An 18,260-nucleotide genomic window follows, 5' to 3' on the forward strand; every position below is an offset into this window, starting at 1 on the left:
AAAAATGTATTTTTTCGCAAATTAACTATTGTTACGAAAGGCGGTAAGTATAAATTAAAACATAATCTACCCATTTGGTATTTTAAGTCAATAAATAGTACATTAAGAACAATGTGTTGTGCGGCCTTTATGGACTCTCACCGCCTGGGCACACAGCATTAGTTTACTCTATTGTTTGGCGTCGATAGCATTCGCGTCTCTGTGTTATTGCTGGCAATTAAAAGAAATTATTGTAGCGACTTATAATTTGAGACGTCTTTCTGAACAACAAATAGCGTGCAAAACAATAGTTTGCATTAGACAATCAACAATTTGCATTTACACAGTACACTACAGCAGATAAAATGACTGATTGCGCCACCGACGCCGTCGAGCAACCGTCAGGTAAAGTCAAATTTTGTTTACCTTCGATTTCTCCCTTTCCCCATTTCCAATTCGCTTTAAGTGCCGGCAAAAAGCAAAACTTAATTTCATTTTGAGTGCTGCCCGCGCTTTATAATATGAGTTGGGGAATTTGTTATGGTTCCCTTCCCTTCCATTCCGTGTGTTGGTCGCCTTGACAGTTTTTGCTTGCGATTCTCGACTTTGTTGATGTGTTGTTGTTGTTGTTATGTATTCTGATTTGCTTTGTCGGTGACCACAGGAAGAAATCAAAATATCGACAGTTCACAATATTCCCACACTTTGTTGTTGTTGTGGTTGTTGCTTCTGCTTCTGCCGCTGGCCTTGTCTTGTTTTGCTTTTCCTTCTTTTCCCCGTATCCGTAACATTAAAAATAATATTTGCTCATGGTCAAGTTTAAGCCAATTTTCAATATGAGGATGTTATGTCTGTGTGTGTGTGTGCGTGTGTATGTGTGCTGCTGTAGAGCGCCAACGACAACCAGACTTAAAGCTGTCATGTTTGTGCATGTCCGGGTTTTGTTGTTGGTTGGTGAGGGGGAGGGGGGTGCGTAGCTGTCCAATTAAATCACAAGGCCGTAACATTTGCTGTTCGCTTATCGTAACGTCCTCCTTCTCCTCCCCTTGTCCCCTTTCTGCAGCTTATCAAAATTTTAGCAAAGCTCACTGCAAACACTTTATCAAAAAATATTGTTAACAACATATGAAATAACTACTGAAAAGCAAAAAAATAGATAATTTAAAAAGAATATCAAATACTCTTGTACTATACTTAGAACTTTGGGGGAAATTACCAGTAATAAATCTTTATCTACGACGATTGATTGAACTTTTTTTAAGATTAAACACAAACTATGCCAATCAAGATTAGTTATGATTTTTATAAAAATAGTACAAATTATTGTGCTTTTTATTTTAGATTAGGTGGAATATATTTTTTTTGCATTTCCAAAGTAAATTTATAATTTCGACTTTAAAGTTTTCTTTTATATACAGTTTTTTTTATTATTTTAAATCCAACTTAAGCATGGGAATAAATTGTTTAAAGAGAATGCCTTATAATTTTACAATTCAATTCAATTAAATTTTTATTCTTTTTCATTTTATAATACAAATTTTTCAAATAGTTTTTGATTCATTTGTATCTATAGAAACAATAAACAATGTTTTTAGGATAACTATATTACTAATAGATATAAATATTTATTATTGGAAGAGCATTTCGTAAAGAAATCAAAATAAATAAAATAATATAAACATCAATAAAATGTATGGATTAAATTTGATTTTAAATTTGAAAAATCTTTTCAAAAATATTTGTTTGTTTTTATTATTATGCATTAGACTTATTTCTATTTTAAAAACTAGGCACGCTTCAATTGTTCCCACAATCACAGTTTGTTGTTAAATGAAATTTATTTGCAAAATGCCAGCTCCCATAATTTTTACATATTTGTTATATAGCATTAAACTTGTTTATTTGTTGCACAGATTTGGGTATAACAATTATTATTAGACACATTCTAATTGTTCCCACTATCACAGTTTGTTGTTAATCAAATTATCTTTAGATATTTCCGTAATTTCAACAATATATATTTCTATATAGTTATTGTCAGACTTGTGAATTCTAATTGCGTTTTCCAATTGTTCCCACAATCGCAGTTTAGTGTTAATGTCATCGCAGTTCAATCTTACTAATTGGGAATATATAATACTTACTTATATCTGAACATTTCGGTAGTAAATCGCACTTAATCGTAAATTAACACAACTTTATTATGCCCTTTTTTCAGCAAATTATATTTTTATGGCTCAACTTTTAGCTAGATTAGTTGCCATTTCTATTAATAATTCGCTTTATTTATGGCAGTAATGAATTACAGGTAATAAACTAGCAAAGAGTGGGAAACATGACAAAAAAATAGAGAAAGACGGAGAGAAAATAATAACAAATAGGTGTTGCAATTATCAATTTAACAATTTGTCATCGTTGTGAGAAAACGAAACCGACGTCGATTACTTAAGAACATGTGAAGCAGGTGGGAGGAAGATTGTGTTAGAGTATAGGTGTCTCACACACACATAGACACCTATACTCTAACACAATCTGTCTAACTTGTGTGTGTTGTATCTGTGTATGTGCTGTGTGTTTTATGTGGTTAGTTAGCAATCTGATCGGCGCAATTATCGCTTTCATTTGCCACCTGAGACCTGAGAACGCAGCTAGTTCTCGCTTAGCTGGCGCCGCTTGCTGCATTTATTTCTCCACTGCTTGCCTTTTTAATTAAATTGCACAATGCGATGCTGTCAACAAATGTTTTATTGTTGCTCGAGCAAAGATAGCAGAAAACACACACACAAACACACACTCACAGATATCCACATTCATATTTGCATACAGTTTTGTTGTTGTTGCTTTAGTTGTTTTCTATTTATAGTGGCACGTTTTTATTGTAACGGCTGTTGCAGCTGGCTGCCTTCCTCCCCTCTCCCTCTCCCATTCCCTTGGGGGCCGCCCTCATCACACACAACATATTGTAACTGGCATCTGTTTCCGAGGGTGTCTGATTGATAGATGTCCCGCAACACCTCAACAATTGCTTTGCTTTCCACACACACACAAACTCACGTACTTGGCTTATTTTGTTATGCATTTTTGCGGATCGTGTGTCCTCTATTGGGGGCCAGCAAATATTGCTGTTCAGTCTATATACTATGTTAACTAACATACGTCTATTTGCCCCCTTTTGAAATGACATCACAGTCAGCCGAAAAATGAAATTAGGTTGCAGCTTGCGAAACACGAAAGGCCATTCCACTTAAAAGCGAGGAAGAGTACAGTGAAGTCTCCATAGACAGACAGCAACCACTTAAGATATAATTAGATAGCGACCCTGACATTACACTTGCTTGTAATACATTTTTATGGTTGCATGTAATACATTTTGCGGTTGTGTTTCATGCAGGGAATAAAGTATTTTGAAAGAGTATTTAGTATTATATAGAAAAGTCTTAAAGAGTGGTAAATTTGTTGTGTGCCGTGATATAGAGTTCATATTATATAGATTTAGATCACAATTGTCTACAAAACGTACTTAAAATTAAGGAAAGGAAAATTAAAGAAAGATCTATACACTGTTTAATGAAGTTTAAGAAACATACTTTCAATTAAATACTAAAACAAATATATCATATTTTTTCATAATGTTTAAACGTTAATAATACAAAAAAGTTGAATTTTTTTATAATTCACTGTTACTACGGTGACAACCCTAAGTCAGAAAATTATAATAGAAAGTCTATAGATTTTTTTTCATAAAGTAAGAATGGTATTTAAGTTTGAGATTGCACCTCTAAAAATTTTAGAATTTTAAGAATCAGTGATAACTATCTGCAGACTTGGAATCGGTAAACTATCGGTAAACTAAACTAAATATTTAATTGTCATTACTGTTTAAACAAATCAGTTTAAATTCTTAAAAAAAAAAGTTAAGAATACGAACCCCTATTTCATATTTTATAAAAAGATTCCTTGTAGTGTATACTAGTAAAATATCCCTTATAAACTTATGTTTACTAATAGAACATCCCTTGTAGTATTGCTATTATTCTATTATCAGATCGCTTGTAGTATATACTATGAAAACATCATTTGGACTACATAAATTTAAAAGATCCCTTGTTTATACTAGTGAAAGATTCCTTATAAAAGATCCAACATAATTTATACTAAAATAAAATCTCTTACAGTATGTAATAGTAAAATATCCCATATGGTATATATTAGTAAGAGATCACTTATAATATCTACTAATAATCAATTCCCTATAATCTGTACTAGTGAAATATCCCTGTTGGTATGTACTAGTGAAAGATCCCATATAAAAGATGTAACATTTCTTAGTAAAAGATCTGTTAATCGCTAAATAAGAATTGTAAACCTGTTGTGTAAGTTAGTTGAGCTTAAGTTTAATTGTAAAAAATGCCTAATAAATGTTGTAGTCGCTGGCACTACTTGAGTAAGATTTATGCATTCAATTCGTGCCCAATTGTTGCTGTTTATTTATTGTTCGGGAATATTGAAATAAGCTCGAGCAATCAAATTAAATACGTGCCTCTCCCCGTAGCATTGTTAGCGAATAGACTTCTTCTCCTCTCTTCTCTGTCTCTCTCTCTTTCTGTCTACACAATAAAATAAAGTATCAGATGAACAACATGTGATTGTCAAGAGACTGAGACTGAGAGACAGAGAGAGAGAGACGCTGTTCGTACGTCATAGTGGGAGATGACAGCCGAGCGTAACGAGCAAAGGTTTCACTGTACTGCGATGGGATATTGTTGCCCAAATAGATGGGATATCATCTCGTTGGCCCCCTGCAACGTTGAACGTTAATTAATATATATAACATATATATGTAGATAAATAGAACCACATAACAAACCAATTGAAAAGTTCTTTTTTATTATTATTTTCGTATAAACGGCCAAAGTCAATCAATTGATCAGCTCAAAGCGAGAGACAATGGAGAGTGACAGAAGATGTACAGAAATCAGAGTCAAAAAAGTTTTTATTTTTTTTTTGTCGTTTCGATTGTTTTGGGTCAAATAGAAAAATGATTCGATCAGCATTTGATTGCGAGAGTCACACAGAGCGTGACTTTCCAAGCGAATTTTCATTTAAAAATCAACCGAAAAAGTAAAGAAAAGAAATCTCTCTTCCCTCTACGCGACACTTTGCACGAATTCAAATTAAATGCGCAATCCAAAAGTGAAGAGGAGAGAGGAGTGGAAGGGAGGGGAAACATCTTTTTATATTTAGCCTCCATTGTTGTTGACTTGTTGTGAAGTCGCGTTTTAAGCAGATTTTGCTGGATTACAATAAATTGTTTGCATACACAACAAATTACACGGCTGCGGAAATCGCTTCAATTTTACATTAGACAGCAGAAAATAAAGTAAAATGCAAAAAAAACCTATAAAATAAAAAACGAAAACGAAATTGGTAAAATTTTTGTGCTGTGTCGCAATGCGATGAGTTTTTCCCTGTAAACACAACTGCACAAATTAAAGTCACATTAAACGCAAATAAATCTCAATCTGACTGAACTATACTCACACACACTCACATTCACATTCGTACAGAGACATTTATGAGTACTCATGACGTCTTTGCTAAACCGGGCGAAGAGCCAAAACAAAAAAAAGCAAGAATCGTTTGCGCAGACATTCTTCAGTCTGCAGAAAGAAAAAGAAGCGACAACACAACGAAATATCAATATAAATATGTACCTAATCTATATATATAGAAATTCTACATTGTATATATAAAACAAAAGGAAATATCATTTGAATACACAGCTACTTATGTGGCACAAGTGTTTATGCCATGCACTTGTCACGTTTTGCTATTTCACGCTCTGCGAAGCATAAAAACGAGGAGCGATTCTATTTTATAGAGAATCTATAGAATGTTTAAAGATATTTCAATTATGATCACCAAAAAGCGCTGATCAAATAATAAATAACAGTTTGATTGAAAACATTTAAAGCTAAAAGATCTTGAGCATGATTTTGTAACGAAAGTAAAATACTTTATTGTCTATTCAATTTTGTTTTGTAAATGATAAGCATTTCTAAAGATGTTTGCAATTTATATATAAACTATAATAATAAAACTAAAGAATTCAAATAAAAATAATAACAAAAAAAGAGTGAGAGATTAATTTAAAGAAAATTTTTGTTATAAAAAAATAAATAATATATATGTAAATTTAAAGAAAATCAATGCAAGGAACAGGTTTTTTTCTAAAGAGAAAGTATTAAAAGTTATTTAATTAGTCTTTTTAAATGGGATTTTTTTTATCTTCCTAATGTTTGGCAAATAAACAAGTTCTTTTTTTACATCATTAAGTGCTTATCTCTCCCATTAATCTCAAATATTATATGCAGTTGCATTCGTGTATACATGTTCACAAAACTTTCATCGCATAAACATAAAATTTAGTGTTTCAGTTGAATGAATTATTTCGACATTTTGTTGCAAGTTGAACTGAAACTTTCGTTCAGTTTGCTTTATTGGTCATCGTTTTTTTCGTATTGCCAACACTAAAACTTCTAATTATAGCCAACGTTTGTTTTTTAGCGGCCACGAATTTCGTCGTTTTGTTTTGCCTATTTTCTATGGCCATCGAGTGAACTAAAATGGCAAGCACTGAACTTACTTGTGTGTGAATGTGGCGCGAAATTCTTGTTTTCAAAATATTATAATTTCATAACAAAGTCACAAACTATGCTAATTGGATTGTAAAACAACTCATTTTATTGGTGTGACTTGAGACTCTCATGCCAACGATTAGCGGACTGTAAAATGCGATTGCTAATTGGGTAAGGAGGAGGGAGGCGTGTATTTATAGCACTAATAAAAAACCAATGAAAGAACTTTGCTGGATTGCATGTTCTATACAATTTGAAAATGCCAAGAACCCATTCATATTTTTATACCCGCTTCCCGAAGGGCAAAAGGCATCTCCGACCCCATAAAGCAACAGCCAAACAGCGTTATAACCATGACCGTTTGTTCGTGTGGTATATTTTTGGTATATATGGTATATTTTAAACTATGTGGTATATTTTGAATGTATTAGTAAATCGATAAGTGATAGTCTTCGGTATATTTTAGTAATGTGTCGGTATATTATACGGTATATTTTGATTGCAGTAGTATATCGAGGAATAATTGTCTTTGGTATATTTATATATATATATATATTATGTCGGCATATCTTTATACCCACTCTATGGTATATTTTAATAGTAGTGTATCGATGTATAATAGTCTTCGTTATAATTAGTAACTTATCGGTATATTAGCTTGCTATATTTTTAGAATAAAACCAAACTGTTTTGTCATTTTTTTTAATTTGTACTGGGTATCTCACAGTCGAACACACTCGACCGTAGCTTTATTTTTGTTTTTCCCCCTCTAGTCTTTTGTCTGAATTGAATTCCCAGTGTTTTAATCAACGACAAATCACAAGCAACGAGTGCATGTTGGGTTCTTGGTCCCAGTTGACCCAATTTTAATGCAATTTGAGCTCGAGAGTAACCTGGCCCAAAGTGTTCTTGTTGTTGGCCTTGGCCAGGCAGTAAACGAATCTGTGTACGAAATACAGAACGGAAAACGTTCTTCTCTTATTTTTCGCCGCCCTCTGGCGTGTTTAATTACGCGCTTACACGCAATTTCCTCGGCTTCGTCATCACCATCATCATCATCATCATTATTGGCCAACATCATCAGCATAATCGTCGTCATCTCCATAGTCGTCTTTATTGTGGAAGTTTACTTAATTGCCACAGCGACCACAGCGGCAACTGTTTGCTTCGCCGTTTGCTGCTGTTTGTTTGTTTATTTATCTATTTGGGCTCGAATAGTGCGCGCATACAAAATGTGTTGTTAAGAGGAATGAGAGATAGAATGAGAGGGAGAGAGAGAGGAGGTGAGAGACTGAAGGGAACGCTCGTGTATAACGCATACTCGAAATACTCTTTTATGCGGCTTACCTGCCATTGATTTAGCCACTAATTCTAATTAATAGTGTTTACCAATGGCAAATATGCAAATTGCCAAACGTCGCCTTGCTTTGCCGCATGCCGCATGCCGCATGCTAGAGAAGATGCAACTGGTTGCCAGGCAACAACAATGCGCTTCTTGTGCGCAGTGCGCACTGCGCATGTGAGCTATGCTACACTAGTCAACAAAAGCAAGGGTCAGATATTGAACTTATTATGAAAAAATTGGGCAGCAGGTTGCGTCTTCAGTTCTGACTTTAATGATTAAAGTCAGAAATTCGATTACATTTTTAAAATAATAATTAATAGGAAGTTTTAAATCAAATTAAAAAAAAATACTTAAATTGTTATTTTTTCAATTTATTTAAATTAGTTTTCTACATAATTACGTCTTTAATTTTAACGATATCTTAATACAAAGTGTGCAAAAAAATACTAAGTACTACTAAAAAATACTAAAAATTGAAAAGCCTATTTCTTTAGTTCTGACGATGTCCCAATACAATGTGTCCCAAGAAATACTAAATAAATTGAAAAGCTTAAGCTAAAGAGAGTACTAAGAAAATTATCTCAGTTTTCTTACGTGTTTACTTAGTAAAAATAATTCGGGAATTAAATTTAAATTTAATATCTATTATAATTAAGTCAAGAACTAAAATATTTGATTTCCTAAATCCTGAATATCTAAAATTGGGAATTGAAATGTACCACTTGGTATATTTTTTTTTTTTAATGTTTTAATGTTTTGTCATTTAAATTCTCAAATAGGATAAATTTACCAATTTAATTAAATTTTTATTGAAAATAGAAAAAGGGATTGTCATTTAAATGGAAGGAAAATACATATATAATATGTCTTCAACTTATTTAAAAAAGAACTTATTAAAAAATAAATACTTTAATGTTGGAAGTGTCCGAAAAAATATTTGATAAATGCTAAACAACGTTGATGAAACACTAAAAGTAAGCTCTTTTATTTTTATTAATATTTTGTTTAGTTGAACACCTGAGTTAATTGCATCAATTATTGATGTAAATTGCAGTTAATATTCTGACATTTATTCTTAAAATTATTGTTACTAAAATGGGAATTTTTTGAATCTGTTTCTTAGTGTAATGGAGGCTTTAATATGGTTGTTTCTCTGATTATTGGCTTCACTTTGTGCTTTTGTTTTCTTTTCTCAAATTACTCAGCTCATTTTAAATACAAATCCCTCTCCCATTTGCATACTGTGAAGTGATTTGTCACACGTGAGCGAGTTGCTTAAATGACTTTCATTTACTGACCTTTTGAATAAAAGGAAATAACTAATTTCCCATCGGTTTTTTCCAGATCATCATGTACACTTCGATGCGGCGACCCTGAAGACTGATGACTTTGGTTCCGACAGCTGTGTGACATATCAAAGGTCAGGCGACACAATTGCCATAAGTCTGGGCTTTCTCCAAATCAATCATCGGTATCTGATCGATCTCAATTTGCCGGTGACGCTGTTCAACAACACCGGCACGCCCGATACGAAATTCGAGCCGGTTGTGAGCGCCACACCGAATCTGCACTGTCGGATCACCGAGTTCACTGGGACCAAACACGATGAGCATGATTTCTACGAGATGAAGATCGAGTTCTTTGCCTACAAGGAGAAATTGTTGCGCGAAACGCTGCACATCGTCAACTCGAGCAATGCAAAGGAAGTGCTCCAGCTGGTGATTGCCGCCCGAGTGCTGGGCAAGGGCAAGGGCACGCCCATGCTGCGAACTGGCATCCATTGCATAGGTGTGGAACGGGATGATGATGAATCGGAGGCATCGGATTTCGCTGGCTTTGACAAGCCGTAGAAAGGCGCGACGAACTTGAGACTTCTTCATTTTCTGGGGTTATATTTTGCATAGTGTTTAAGTCCAAATATTATATTATTCATAACATCATATTGTATATGTAATGTTAACTTATGCGAGTTTATATATATATATATATATATATATATATATATATATATATATATATATATATATCTTATACTCATTGTCCTTGTCACCCATAGAGCATTAGCATTTCGTTAGTACGCTGAGAGAGCTTTACGCATCAGCGTGTACTTAAATTCGATAATTTATTCATTGTATTTGTTTTGTTAAGTTGTGTGTGTATCATAATTTAGTTGGCAATGCAAATACCATTCAAATGTGTCACGATTTCTAGTATTATCAATTGAGTTGTAACCCCTTCTTCCCTCTCTCTACTTTCACATAGTTGATCTATGTCTAGTTATTCAAAGAAATCACCTTGCTCACATAACCCGGAAAATTGTCACAGCTCGCAACTCAATGCTCAATCTATCACAGCACTTCAGGCAACAACTTTGACCAATTTGCAGGCCTTTTTGTAATAAATAATATATACATATATATATGAAATCTAGTGTATAAAAAGACGGTGTATAGAACATATACTCAATGAATAAATCAATATTTAATCGATTTAAGGTGCTCTACTTTCAAATTAAAAACAAAAAAAATGTTTATAACTATTAATATTATACAATGTAATTAGCGTAATGTGTTGCAACCAAATATTTACTATGGCCATTTGTTTAACAAATTATGAAAAGCAATTTTGACAGATATTTAAATATGTATTTACTATATATCACATATATATATTGAGAATGTGTATTATAACGTCACCTCCTCGATTAATTTAATGTCAAATTCGATAACAAGTTTTTTTCCTAGTTCTAGTAGGCGATGAAAAACTCATTAAATAAACATTTCGTTTCAAGATTCAATACACTCGGCAGTAAAATTATTTAAGAACAGCCCAACAAAAGCAAAACATAAATTTTTTAATTTTTTATCTGTAATATATTCGAATTGAAATATGAAGCGCCGACAATTACGTGATGGTGTTGATGACGAACCGATTGCTAAACGTACTCGTCTCCAGTTCAGTAAGCAGCCGCTGATGGTGCTTTTGGGGATTTTGCCATCCAGACTGCTGCATCTGATCTTTGGCAAATTGGATGCGACGACACGACTATCGTTGGCCAATTCCTCGGTCAAACTGAAAGCGGAATATGATGACTTTATGTTGCAGGAATACAAGTGTTTTATCCATCATCAGCGAACCATTGTCAACTCCGACGACCCGATGCCGCCTATAATTTCAGAGGTGAGAGTGTTGTGCTGGAAATGGATGATAAAAGACATTTTTCTAATTGAGATTTGCATTTACAGGTTTTGTACGTTGCGGTTGGTTTATATCTGTCGGATGGTTATATACCAAGTTTTGTTAGTGTCTTGCCGCAACTATTTGATGACAGGCATGAGGTTGCGAGTGTTTCGAAAATGCAAATTTTTCTGTATGACTTCTACAAAAAGCTGGAGGCGGATTTCACTCCAAGACGACCTTTTCAAAATGCCGCCGAAAAGTTGCAGTTGCTGCAACTGCGTTTGTACAATTTGATAACGCTCTTTGGATTGTTGAGTAGCTTTAGCGGTTTTCGGGGGATCAAATGGGATACGAATCTGATGCATTGCCAGCTGGACATTCAAGTCGGGGGTATTTATTTTTCTGAGAAGATAAAGACGATGGACAACGATGCGGATAAACTTATTGATCTAACAAGACATCTCTCTGAGCTGTTGGTGTGCGACATGTGCGGCACATCATACAAGTAAGTGAATTTTTTCGATCGTTTCGATTCAACAAGTTATCTAATGTGTCTTCTTTTCCACCCAGCAACTTATTTAGGTCCGCTCCTGAGCGTTATGATATTGGTGTTCACCAAAACAATCCTCACACATGCCTCGAACTCAAATTCAGCATACTAGTGAGCGAAGGTCTGCGCGATCTGATTGAAAACGTCATAGTTGGGCAGCTTGAGATATCGGAGGTGATGGACTGGACAACGAGTGCATTCAGCATTCAATTGAATATTAAGAGCAGACAAGATCGGAAAGCTACGGCAAAATATTGGCAGATTTGCATGTTGCCGCTTTGTTGACATTTTCAACGAACCTTTCGCTTTCCACCACGAAAAAACTCGGTATTCGAATGGGAATAAGTAACATATTTTCGATTTAACCACAGATCAATAAATTTATAGCTTCGTTTTTCACCTTGGTGTAAATATTCTCAATGCATTCATTCATTTATTTGTTCAAGATTCTGATGCACCCAGCTGGAATTAAACATAGGCATTCATTTGTTCAATATTCACCACGAATGCACGTTGCTTCGTCGTTTTTTCACCACAAACATGTTACGATCAATGAAGTCTGTGTGCATGTTGCAATCTACGGTACAGTCGTGTGTCGCTCTTTGAGAAAAGAACACAAACAACATGTTGAACATTCAGGAAAATCTCTGCCTCATCGTCACTGTGAATGTGTTGGTATTCAGTTTTTTTATTGCGGTTATTATTTGGCTAATCAACAATGGAGCCTAATTTTATTACCTTGTGAGTATTTCGAATGTAAATTAAAGAAAGCATGACTAATATAATATATTTCTTTCTCTCTCTTTTTTATAGAACCACTTACCACACACAACAAGTCAACATGCATTTCCATTGATTTAACTTGAATATCAAATTGTTCGCTGTTCGATTTGATCGAAAATATAAGCCGATTACAACTAATAAAATGTTCATTTGAATTAAATGTATTTTTATTACTTCTTATATGTACATAGGTATGTATGCACATAGATATAGATTCAGAGAAGCGGGACTTTGCTATGAGCTTTTTATTTAGATTACAACGAAGGTGTCAAAGCCAATCCATTTTTTTGCTCTCTTTTTAGGTAGAAAAGCATGAATGAAAAGCCCTATTATATAGGGCAATTGAATTTTTATACCCGCTACCCATAGGATAGAAGGGAATTATAACTTTGTGCCAACAGGAAATATATATAACAGGTGGAAGGAGGCATCTCCGACCCTATAACAGCCGAGACGATCTAGCCATGTCCGTCTTGAGGATGTCTCTGTAGATACTTTGGGAAACTCAATTGTTTGGTTGCCTCGCCGGTTGTGTTGTTTTTTTTTTTTTTTGGTTTCAACGTGGGATTTTAAGTCCCACAACTGTACATTTCATGTGCACTTAAATATTTACAAAATGTTTTTGCTTTGTTAGTCAAATCTTTTGTAATACAGTCCTTAAATTGGGGATCTTGCAACCAAGCACCGCACACTTTTTGTTTATACATTTTAGTAATATTTTGCAAGCGATCACTGCACAAATTTGAATTTGAATTTGAATGTAGAGATGGCAGCATTGCCAGATAATCAAAAACTACAAAGGGTAAACAATATTTTAGTATTTAAAATACACAATTCAATCACGCTGGGCGGTAGATGTGGTATGTATGAATCGATCTATACGATTTTCGAAAATTGTTAGAGCACTAAATTTAAAGGCCGATTGTTTTTTAGTCGACCTAAATAAATAAATAAATAAATATAGTCAAATACTACAAATTATTTAAAATAACAGTTATTTATAAAAGGAAATTATTTTAGGTTATGCACAATAGCCAAATCTCTCTAGAAAATAGTAAGGTTGGCAACACTGGCTACGATCAATGAAGTCTGTGTGCATGCTTCAATCGCCGGAAAACAACAACATGAATAGCATTTACGAAAATTACGAATTAAAGAAAGCATGACTAATATAATATTTTTTTTTTCTTCTCTTTTTTTTATATAACCACCAAATTTATACATTTCCCCAAAAATCGGGACAAAATTCCCCAAATTTGGGGACAAAAATCCGCTGATTCCCCACAAATTCCCCACATAGGTTTTTTTTAATGAAACAATAAAAAGCTGAGTATAACTCATATTAGTATTCTTACTTAATTAAAATAAAAACTCAAACAGTTAACATTCTATTCTATTCTTTTCCATATTTTTGTGGATAGCATTTTGTTTGACGGGTTGAACTTAACGCTTCCGCCTAGTTTTTTAATTCCTTCTCTTGCAGCCATAAATGATACAACAGTATCTGTATTCAGTCGATTACGGTTTTCAGTTTTCAAATTCTTAAGAATAACATAAACTTATCGAACTCAGCTACGAAAATGACGAAGACAGCGCGCATAACATGTAGGCGTTTAAGAAAGAGAAAAACGGGAATCTCCTTATCATAAACAAAACAACTGTCAATCTATTTATAGTTTGAAACTAGAGATGTGATATACATAATATTTTGCAAAAGGTCGATGTCGTGTCGATAATGAATGATGAAATATTTATTTATTCTGAACCACTTACCACACACAACAAGTCAATATGCATTGATTTGTTAACTATTAATAGGAAATTGTTGGCTTTGTGCATCGATCGCTTTCGAAATATTAGCCACTAACAATAACAACAAATAAAAAGTTCACTTGAATTAACTGCATTTTTATTATTGCTTATATGTACATATAGTTATATAAACATAACTATTAATATTATACAATGTAATTAGCGTAAAGTGTTGCAACCAAATATTTACTATGGCCATTTGTTTAACAAATTATGAAAAGCAATTTTAACAGATATTTAAATATGTATTTACTAAATATTATACATATATATTGAGAATGTGTATTATAACGTCACCTCTTCGATTAATTTAATGTCAAATTCGATAACAAGTTTTTTTCCTAGTTCTAGTAGGCGATGAAAAACTCATTAAATAAACATTTCGTTTCAAGATTCAAAACAATCGGCAGTAGAATTATTTAAGAACATCCCAACAAAGCAAAAGCAAAACAAAAATTTTTTTTAATTTTTTATCAGTAATTTATTCGAATTGAAATATGAAGCGCCGACAATTATGTGATGGTGATGATGATGAACCGATTGCTAAACGCACTCGACTCCAGTTGAGTAAGCCGCCGCTGATGGTGCTTTTGGGGATCTTGCCATCCGGACCGCTGCATCTGATCTTTGGCAAATTGGATGCGACGGCGCGATTATCGTTGGCCAATGCCTCGGTCAAACTGAAGGCGGAATATGATGACTTTATGTTGCAGGAATACAAGTGTTTTATCCATCATCAGCGAACCATTGTCAACTCCGACGACCCGATGCCGCCTATAATTTCAGAGGTGAGAGTGTTGTGCTGGAAATGGACGATAAAAGACATTTTTCTAATTGAGATTTGCATTTACAGGTTTTGGACGATGCGGTTGGCTTATATCTGTCGGATGGTTATATACCAAGTTTTGTTAGTGTCTTGCCGCAACTATTTGATAACAGGCATGAGGTTGCAAGTGTTTCGAAAATGCAAAATTTGTTGTATGACTTCTACAAAAAGCTAGAGGACGATTTCACTCCAAGACGACCTTTTCAAAATGCCGCCGAAAAGTTGCAGTTGCAGCAACTGCGTTTGAACAATTTGATAACGCTCTTGACACTGTTGCGTAAATTTCGCGGGTTTCGGGGGATCAAATGGGAAAAGAATCTGATGCATTGGCAGCTGGGCATTCAAGTCGGGGGTATTTATTTTTCTGAGAGGATAAAGACGATGGACAACGATGCGGATAAACTTATTGATCTAACAAGACATCTCTCTGAGCTGTTGGTATACGACATGTGCGGCACATCATACAGGTAAGTGCATTTTTTCGATCGTTCCGATTCAACTAGTTATCTAATGTGTCTTCTCTTCCACCCAGCAATTTATTTAGATCCGTTGCTGAGCGTTATGATATTGGTGTTCACCAAAACAAACCTCACACATGCCTCGAACTCAAATTCAACATACTGGGGACCGAAAGACTGTACGATCTGATTGATAACGTCATAGCCGGTCAGTTTGAGATATCGGAGGTGAAGGACTGGACAACGAGTGCATTCAGCATCCGATTGAATATTAAGAGCAGACGAGATCGGAAAGCTACGGCAAAATATTGGCAGATTTGCATATTGCCGCTTGATCCAAAATTGAAATAGACGTTTTCAACGAACTTTTCTTTTGTTCTCCTTAGATCTATGATACGTCGTTTCCACTACGAAAAACTCGGTATTTTCGATTTAACCATAGATCAACAAATTTTTAGCTTCGTTTTTCACCTTGGTGTAAATATTCTCAATGCATTCATTCATTTATTTGTTTAAGATTCTGATGCACCCAGCTGGAATTAAACATAGGCATTCATTTGTTCAATATTCACCACGAATGCACGTTGCTTCGTCGTTTTTCACCACAAACATGTTACGATCAATGAAGTCTGTGTGCATGCTGCAATCTACGGTTCAGTCGTGTGTCGCTCTTTGGGAAAAGAACACAAACAACATGTTGAACATTCAGGAAAATCTCTGCCTCATCGTCACTGTGAATGTGTTGGTATTCAGTTTTTTTATTGCGGTTATTTGGCTAATCAACAATGGAGCCTAATTTTATTACCTTGTGAGTATTTCGAATGTAAATTAAAGAAAGCATGACTAATATAATATATTTCTTTCTCTCTCTTTTTTATAGAACCACTTACCACACACAACAAGTCAACATGCATTTCCATTGATTTAACTTGAATATCAAATTGTTCGCTGTTCGATTTGATCGGAAATATAAGCCGATTACAACAAATAAAATGTTCATTTAAATTAAATGTATTTTTTATTACTGCTTATATGTACATACGTATGCACATAGATATAGATTCAAAGAAGCGCGACTTTGCTATGGGCTTTTTGCTTAAATTACAACGAAGGTGTCAAAGCAGCCGATCCATTTTTAGTTTTTACTTTTTTTATAGGCAGAAGAGGATGAATGTGTAAAAAAAGTATGAATGAGTAGGTGCATTATATAGTGCAATTGAATTTTTATACCCGCTACCCATAGGAAAGAAGGGTATTATAACTTTGTGCCGACAGGAAATATATATAACAGGTAGAAGGAGGCATCTCCGACCCTATAAAGTATATATATTCTTGATCAGCGTCAACAGCCGAGACGATATAGCCATGTCCGTATGTCCGTCCGTCCGTATGAAACACTGGATCACAGAGACTATATGAGATAGAGCTATAATTTTTTTTCGACAGCATTTGTTATGTTTGCACACAGATCAAGTTTGTTTCATATTTTTGCCACGCCCACTTCCGCCCCCGAAAATCAAAAAAATCGAATAACAAGCCTAATTTTAAAGCTAGAGTTGTGAATTTTGGTATGTACAATAATTACTATAGTAGTTATGATTCCTGATTTGTTTTGAATTTGTTTTGTTAGTCAAATCTTTTGTGATACAGTCCTTAAATCGGGGATCTCGCGAACTTTTTGTTTATACATTTTAGAATATTTTTTGCAAACGATCACGGCATAAATTTGAATTTGAATGTAGAGATGGCAGCATTGCCAGATAACCAAAAACTACAAAGGGTAAATAATATTTCAGTATTTAAAATACACAATTCAATCACGCTGGGCGGTAGATGCGGTGTGTATGAATACGATTTTCGAAAATTGTTAGAGCATTAAATTTTAAGGTCGATTGTTTTTAAATAAATAAATATAATCAAATACTACAAATTATTTAAAATAGCAGCTATTTATTAACATATAGAAAACTATTTTAGGTCATGCAAAATAGCCAAATCTGTCTAGAAAATAGCTAAGTTGGCAACACTGGCTACGATCAAGCACCGCATGCTTAAATCGCCGAGATTATGAGATTGTTGGCTTTGTCCATCGATCGCTGTTTGAAATATTAGCCACTAACAATAACAACAAACAAAATGTTCACTTGAATTAACTGCACATTTATTATTGCTTATATGTACATATATGTTATATGTATACATATACATGGATATAGATTCATAGAAGCGCAACTTTGCTATGATTTTTTTGTTTAGATTCCAACGAAGGTGTCAAAGCAGCCGATTCATTTTTCTTACACTCTTTTTGTAGGTAGAAAAGCATGAATGTTTAAGACTCTGTATGAATGAGTATGTGAACCTTTATTATATAATGCAATGTAATTGTTTAATATGTCAGATTGTCAGCCAAAGCAACTATGACTCGACTGCAGCCGACGTTGTGTGTAGTATAAAATGAATTCCTTAATAACTTCAACAAATTGTATTTTCAAGAATCATAAAAACTGTAGTTATGATTCTATGCACCAAAAACTGTGGATTTAGCTCCAAAATTATGATTGCTTTAAGATTGGGCGTGGCAAGAGTCTTAAACAAACAATTTATAGTTCCACCTCCTTTAGCCTCTGAGATCAAGATGTGCATGGCTATATTATCTTGACTGTTGACGCTGATCAAGAATATATGTAAC

General features: G+C 34.1%; 3 protein-coding genes across 3 annotated transcripts; all 3 read left to right on the forward strand.

Moving 5' to 3' along the window:
• The first annotated feature begins 159 nt into the window (after positions 1-159).
• On the forward strand, positions 160-10,763 carry LOC133840888 (adipose-secreted signaling protein). The gene is made up of 2 exons (XM_062273046.1): positions 160-384; positions 9,307-10,763. The coding sequence occupies exons 1-2, from the start codon at positions 345-347 to the stop codon at positions 9,810-9,812; spliced, it is 546 nt and encodes a 181-aa protein (XP_062129030.1). The 5' UTR covers positions 160-344; the 3' UTR covers positions 9,813-10,763.
• Positions 10,764-10,802: 39 nt separating this feature from the next.
• Positions 10,803-12,625, forward strand: LOC133840883 (uncharacterized). Its single transcript, XM_062273039.1, has 4 exons — positions 10,803-11,142; positions 11,208-11,647; positions 11,713-12,433; positions 12,506-12,625. The coding sequence occupies exons 1-3, from the start codon at positions 10,852-10,854 to the stop codon at positions 11,975-11,977; spliced, it is 996 nt and encodes a 331-aa protein (XP_062129023.1). The 5' UTR covers positions 10,803-10,851; the 3' UTR covers positions 11,978-12,433; positions 12,506-12,625.
• Positions 12,626-14,454: 1,829 nt separating this feature from the next.
• Positions 14,455-16,581, forward strand: LOC133840882 (uncharacterized). Its single transcript, XM_062273038.1, has 4 exons — positions 14,455-15,075; positions 15,141-15,580; positions 15,646-16,379; positions 16,452-16,581. The coding sequence occupies exons 1-3, from the start codon at positions 14,785-14,787 to the stop codon at positions 15,920-15,922; spliced, it is 1,008 nt and encodes a 335-aa protein (XP_062129022.1). The 5' UTR covers positions 14,455-14,784; the 3' UTR covers positions 15,923-16,379; positions 16,452-16,581.
• Positions 16,582-18,260: the final 1,679 nt, after the last annotated feature.

This window comes from Drosophila sulfurigaster, chromosome 3 (genome assembly GCF_023558435.1).
Source record: "Drosophila sulfurigaster albostrigata strain 15112-1811.04 chromosome 3, ASM2355843v2, whole genome shotgun sequence".
In the NCBI taxonomy this organism is placed as follows: Eukaryota; Metazoa; Arthropoda; class Insecta; order Diptera; family Drosophilidae; genus Drosophila; species Drosophila sulfurigaster.

Coding starts and splice junctions, on each gene's coding strand:
- LOC133840888 (XM_062273046.1), top strand. CDS start 345: ATGACTGATTGCGCCACCGACGCCGTCGAGCAACCGTCAG. Junction 385..9,306: donor CGCCGTCGAGCAACCGTCAG/GTAAAGTCAAAT, acceptor GGTTTTTTCCAG/ATCATCATGTACACTTCGAT.
- LOC133840883 (XM_062273039.1), top strand. CDS start 10,852: ATGAAGCGCCGACAATTACGTGATGGTGTTGATGACGAACCGATTGCT. Junction 11,143..11,207: donor TGCCGCCTATAATTTCAGAG/GTGAGAGTGTTG, acceptor TTGCATTTACAG/GTTTTGTACGTTGCGGTTGG. Junction 11,648..11,712: donor ATGTGCGGCACATCATACAA/GTAAGTGAATTT, acceptor TTTTCCACCCAG/CAACTTATTTAGGTCCGCTC.
- LOC133840882 (XM_062273038.1), top strand. CDS start 14,785: ATGAAGCGCCGACAATTATGTGATGGTGATGATGATGAACCGATTGCT. Junction 15,076..15,140: donor TGCCGCCTATAATTTCAGAG/GTGAGAGTGTTG, acceptor TTGCATTTACAG/GTTTTGGACGATGCGGTTGG. Junction 15,581..15,645: donor ATGTGCGGCACATCATACAG/GTAAGTGCATTT, acceptor TCTTCCACCCAG/CAATTTATTTAGATCCGTTG.